The following is a 6,365-nucleotide window of genomic DNA, read 5'->3' on the forward strand; positions in this document are numbered from 1 at the left end:
TTATTTGAGAGAGAAGAGAGGGAGGGAGGGACAGGCAGAGAGAGAGAAAGAGGGGGGGGGGAGGGGGAGGGAGGGAAGAAGAGATAAAATCCCAAGCAGGCTCCATGCTGTCAGTGCAGAGCCTAACATGGGGCTCGATCTCACAAACCATGAGATCGTGACCTGAGCCAAAGCCAAGAGTCAGATATTTAACTGGCTGAGCCACCCAGGTGACCCTAAAATCTGATATATTTTAGATTATATAATAATAATGACTTAGATTATTTAGTTTGGTATTTATCTTTCATATCTTTTAACTAAATAGTTACTTCTAAATGCTATTCATACTAAAGTTGGTCAGCATTTACTTTCATCCAGGTATACAGATAACTAAAATTTAAAAAAAATTTTTTTCCCAATGTTTATTTGTTTTGAGAGAGAGAGAGACACAGAGAGTTGAGTGGGGGAGGGGCAGACAGAGAGGAGACAGAATCCAAAGCAGGTTCCAGACTCTGAGCTGTCAGCACAGAGCCTGATGCAGGGTTCGAACTCAGGAACTGTGAGATCATGACCTGAATGGAAGTCGGATGCTTAACTGACTGAGACACACAGGTACTCCTGAAAATTGTTTTTTTAAAACATGGATAAATTTTTCAAACTATTCTGAAACCACATTTTTATCTGCAAACAGGTATTTTTGTGATATTTTCTAAGTTGAAAAAGTCTCAACAAAACAGTATTGATTCCAGTTTGAGTAGAACTGAAAAATACGGATACATATGATTCTGCTTAAGTTAGCTGTGAGGAAATAGCAGTTACAGAAAATATGAGGTTCTATAAACCAGCCCATTACTTAATTATATTAACTTACCATCTTTTTCTCTAAATTTTTTTTTAATGTTTATTTATTTTTGAGAGAGAGACAAACAAACTGAAAGCAGGGGAGGGGCAGAGAGAGAGGGAGACACAGAATCTGAAGCAGCTCCAGGCTCTGAGCTGTCACCACAGAATCCAATACAGGGCTTGAACTCAGGAACCATGAGATCATGCCCGAGCTGAAGTCAGACGTTCAACCAACTGAGCCACCCAGGTGCCCCACTTACCATCTTTTTTGAAGGACTGCTGCAGAGCATCAGAACTCAACTCCTGATCATTCTTTTGCCATTTGGTTATAAGCTCCTCTATGAATTGACCTTTTTTGTCCTCATTTCCCTGAAGGAGGTCAGTGACATATTCTCGTATCTCTTCAGCACTCTCAATTGACAAAACATACCTCAGGAAGCAAAAATAGAAGTTGTTGAAACAAGACTGTTTATACTATGTCTTTCAATAATCACAACATAAACTGACGTAGTACAAACTATTCATTAATCCATTAAAGTGTTTACGATTTTTTTTAATGTTTTATTTATTTTGCGGGGGGGAGAGAGAGAGAGACACACACACACACACACAAAGAGTAAGTGGGGGAGGGGCAGAGAGAGAGGGAGACACAGAATCCCCAAAGCAGGCTCTAGGCTGTCATCACAGAGGCCGACACAGGGCTCAAACCCATGAACTGTGAGATCACGACCTGAGCCGAAGTCAGATGCTCAACCGACTGAGCTACTGAAGTGTTTACTTTAAGCCAAATTCTATGCTAGGTGCTAGGGATATAAGTTTGATTAGACAAAGATCCTGACCACACCTTGTTCATAATAAAACCTTTATGTAACCCTCTTGTTGGAAGAATTAAATTACTGTTTTGAAGATAGGCTTGTGGAGCTGTCCTTAACATAGGAATACTTCCTATAACTACATATCTGCAGTCATATTTTCCGAGGAATACAAATCACTTAATCTCTATATTATAAAACCTAAAATTTCTTTTGCTAAAAATATGAGTACATAGAACAATCTAAACAGTTGTTGATTTAATATTCTCAAAAATTATATATCAAGATGGGTATCACATCGTAATGAGCAGATCTCTTTTAAGGAAATGTTATAAAGGTTCCTAAAAGTGAAATGGGGTAACAGTTCAAGTCAGTACAACTTGTTTAAAAATTGACAGGCCAATATATTTGAAGTGCCTTAAAAATAATCTGGTAATTCCATTTATAGGACTTTATAAGACATAAGAGACAGAAAATTTTATGCAAAGGTTAACTGCCTCACTGTTTGAATTAATGAAACACTAGAAGCTATTTAAAATATCTATTGATGGAAAAGGGACTAATGAATTCAAGTTTTTGGACTTTCAAAAATGTAATATGCTACCACTAAATGTGAAAGTTTTGAATAATTATTATTCTGAGAAAATGCCCTCCTATAATGGTAAATGAAATAATAGGATAGAGTGCAGAGCATATGATTCCATTTGCTATAAAAGCAATGTGTATACACATACACATGTGTAGAAAAAAGGCCAGAGCTTATACCCCCAAATAATTACCACTATGGTCAATTAACAAGAGTTTATTTTTCTTTTCTTTTTTCCCCTATGTTTTGAAAATGTATTACAATATGCATAGGAAAAAAAACACGAAGAGTGAAACAATGATAATCTCTGGATTGTGGTATTATGGTTAATTTTGGTTTCCTTCTTTATCTTTTTTCTGATTTTTTAAGATTTCTACAGTGAATATGTTACACCATTAGAAAAGAATTTTAAAAAATAACTTGTAAATTAAGATATCAGACCATGAAAGCATTATAAGATCTGAATAAATTGTAATGCAGATATAGTGGTATGGGATATAAGAAAAATTATAATAATGCTGTATCATTAAAAAAAAAATCATGAGATTTTGCCATCACCAGTAGCATATGTGCTAGGTTATTTTCTTAATGTGGTGGGTGCATTTGCAGTGTTATGATCTATAGGTGAATAAACCTGTGCCATTGGGCATCATTAAGAGCATCTTCTAAACCATCACAGATTAAAAAAGAAAAGACCACTGTTTTTCAGGACTTTTACAGTTTAATCAACTTGATCCCCAAAGTTAGCATCCCATCAAAAGATTAATTACTATTGAGTTCTTACAAAAGGACGGCAAGAAACCTCAGGGGATCATTTAACTCTGGTATTCAAATTACCAGGGAAGGATTTATGGAGTTCCAGTAACATTTGAATAAATGTCATTTTAACTATTTAACAAAGTATAATAAGGAACAACATACATCTAAATGTGTTATATAACAAATCTTTCAAAACAGAATCATCCAAAACATGAGCTAATGCAGATTGCAGAACAGTTTATTTTGCTAAACCTGTGTACAAATCTTAATGTTCCATAAGTGAATCACTGATTAGGAAGTTAACAGTTCTGTGCTGTCTGTAAAAATTCAGGCCATTCATGCCAAATTGTTCAAGTTAGCACACTAGTACAGTACACCTGAGTAATTCTCAGTAAAATGCCTGGCAAGACACAGGAAATGTACACAAAAATGCTTTCAACATGGCATCATAGCCTGTTGTGCAATAACTATAAAAACCTAGTAAGTGAAATGAGTTCAAATAGTATTATATTATTGGTAGCCAAGAAGTGGCTGTGCTGACAGCTCGGAGCCAGCACAAATTGTCTCTCTCCCTCTCTTTTTGCTCCTCCTTCCCTCTCTCTCAAAATAAATAAATAAACTTAAGAAAAAAAACAAAACAAAACTTGCAAGTTCCTTGATCAAGCCCAACTATTAAAGAAGTTTCCCCCTCTGCCTGAACACTGCACTTCCACCTACCCACCCTTTAGTTTTCAGGTGAAAGTGATTCCTTGAAGTAAACCTTTCAAGTTTCTCAAATCTTAGTGGGAATCCTTTACTCCGTGCTCCCACAACACCCTACATTTCCCCCAGTCAGCATTCCTCAACCACGTGGAACCCAATGGTCTCAAGAGCCTTTATGGCCACAGCATGTTATGCAGCAGAGCAACAAATATGTTACATCAATTGAAAGAAAAAATACTAAATTATGTCACGATCTCCATTTTATAGGAATCAAAGTATTAAAGATAAACTCTGCTCAGTATTCAGTTTACACATGAGGAAATTAAGGTACAGAGAGGAAAATTAGGTAGCCCAATATTAAAAAAAAAAAAAAAAAAAAGTTGCCCAAGATTCCAAAAGTGGTAAATGACAACAGAAAATAGAACCTGGGACTCCTCAGTCAGGAGCTATTTGCACCTTACTTCAGCCGCCTCCATTTAAAGTCCAGGTCCTATTTAATATTAAACACCACGCAGATCGGGCAAACTCAAATGCTCAGAGTAAGGAATTTTTGCAAAGATAATGTGGCTTGGCCCTTCTCTGCAGAATCTATCAGGAAATTGGCTCCAGGGACAGTCTTACAGGTTTAGTTATCAGAGATCTGGAGTTTTCCTAAGAAAAAAGGCCCCACCGACCGATTGTGGAGCCTGACACCCTGTCCCAGAAGCTGCACTGTAAAGCCGGAGGTCAAATTCGGCGCCTAGAGTCCCACAGCAGCCCTTCTATATTTCTTCACTCTCATCAACTTTTTAGTCTTCCCCTCTTCCCCTTTCAGCCAGTGCACATCCCAGAGGTCCCTCCCGCCTCAGACCCCAACCAGTCTCACTGCATGATCTCCTCGCTGACATCCAGGCCGAAAGTTTTCCTTAACTGCTGGGTACACCAGCCCACCAGCTGCTCCCGGGACGCCGCCCCTGCCACCGCCATTTTTCCCAGCCGGAACCAGCTGGGCTCCAACAGCCCTAAGTCCTGCACTGGACTAGTCCCCTTCGCAACACCAACCTCGTTCGCGCGGGTTCCGCCAGCCTGCACCGCGCCTCGCGGTTGTACCGCCTCAGCACAGATCCCTCCCACGTGTGCCGCCTCCTCCTTCCCGCTTCCTGGTGTGTTTATGCTGGAACCGGAGCTAATCTGCGCCTGATTTTTCTGCATGGTAAGATGTAGGACTCGAGAATCAGGAATTCGGTTGAGAAGACAGTGTAATTACCTATAAAAACTATAGTCGAGGAAAAGATAAAACAAAACTGTAATCTGAGAGGCCAGCTTTTAACTTGTTCTGGTTTTGAGGCACCTGGGTAAGGTTTAGTGGGTTAAGCATGGGACTCTTGATTCCTTCTCAAATCAGGATCTCCGAGTTCCTGGGATTCAGCCGGCTCTAGGACTCTTCACTGGCAGGTCGGGACCTGCTTGGGATTCTCTCTCTGACTCTCCCCTGCTTGCTTGCACTCTTGCTCGCTCACGCCCTCTCTCTCTGTCTGTCTCTCAAAATAAACTAACTTAAAAAAAAAATTGCTCTAGTTTATGCAAAACATTTAAAATAGCACTTGCAAGCTAGAATAACTGCTTCAGGGATTTGCTTTGGTGGTCGTGGTTTTATTAATACTCTGTATGGTCTAATACTAGGTTCACGCTGCAAGAACCTTTTTCTGTTTAATTTTTTTGAGCCAGGTCTTTTCCAGGAGGGCCAAAACAAGTCAGGAAGCTCCAGGAGGAAAAACTTGTAATATAACAGGTGTTATGATTTGGCTTTAAAGAACTTTGACATAAATTCTGAGTGATTTTTTTTTTAATTTATGTAATACTTTTTTTTGGCCAACAATGACTTCTCTTTCTAAATTTTGTATTTAATTACAGTTAACATACAGTTATATTAGTTTCTGATGTACAATATAGTGATTTAACACTTCCGTCTAACACCTGGTGCTCATCACAAGTGCATTCCTTTTTTTAAATTTATTTAATATGAAATTTGTTGTCAAATTGGTTTCTATACAACACCCAGTGCTCATCCCAACAGGTGCCCTCCTCAGTGCCCACCACCCACTTTCCCCTCCCTCCCACCCTGTATCAGCCCTCAGTTTATTCCCAGTTTTTGAGAGTCTTTTATGGTTTGGCTCCCTCCCTAACTTTTTTTTCCCCCTTCCCCTCCCCCATGGTCTTCTGTTAAATTTTTCAGGACAAGTGCATTCCTTAATCCCCATCACCTATTTAACCTATTTGCCCACGCTGCAGTGATTTTTAAAGAGTCAAAGGTATTTCAACCCAAGAAGACCAAACTTGCATGTGTGTCAGTACTCTCTACTCCACTGGGACGATGGACTGATGAAAATTTAGCCAGACTATACTGGAGAGCTTTAACGTCCTCTGATATATTTCATCAATATATTTTAAAAAATATTTTATTTTTTAAGTAATCTCTACATCCAATGTGGGGCTGTAACTCAAAACCCTGATATCAAGAGCTGTGCTCCACTGACTGAGCCCATCAGATGCCCCCATTAATAAATTTAATTGGCTGACTTCATTTTACATTTATAGGTTCTTCATTCCCATTAGGCCATCTAGACTGAGCAATTACATTAATTGGTTCCTGCTTCACCTTTTTATGCTAATGTTTCCACTGATATAAATGATCGAAATCATAT

The 6,365-nt window shown here is 38.8% G+C and overlaps 1 protein-coding gene across 3 annotated transcripts in view; it reads right to left on the bottom strand.

Moving 5' to 3' along the window:
- The window catches only part of TRIP4 (thyroid hormone receptor interactor 4), a 64,855-nt gene extending 60,166 nt beyond the window's left edge, over positions 1 to 4,689 (bottom strand). For 2 of the 3 annotated variants that reach the window (XR_002077992.2, XM_053888961.1), the window contains exons 1-2: positions 4,547 to 4,689; positions 1,083 to 1,252 (exon numbers count right to left, since the gene is read on the bottom strand). Coding sequence is in view for 2 of the 3 variants with exons in the window: in XM_053888961.1 (XP_053744936.1) it covers positions 1,083 to 1,252; positions 4,547 to 4,647 (271 nt within the window). In the remaining variant the exon portion in view is untranslated. The remainder of the gene's footprint in view (positions 1 to 1,082; positions 1,253 to 4,546) is intronic. The other variant, XM_019441815.2, reaches the window with a different exon arrangement.
- Between the last annotated feature and the right edge of the window lie 1,676 nt (positions 4,690 to 6,365).

Source organism: Panthera pardus, unplaced genomic scaffold (assembly GCF_024362965.1).
Source record: "Panthera pardus isolate Hobbes unplaced genomic scaffold, ASM2436296v1 HiC_scaffold_24, whole genome shotgun sequence".
Lineage (NCBI taxonomy): Eukaryota > Metazoa > Chordata > Mammalia > Carnivora > Felidae > Panthera > Panthera pardus.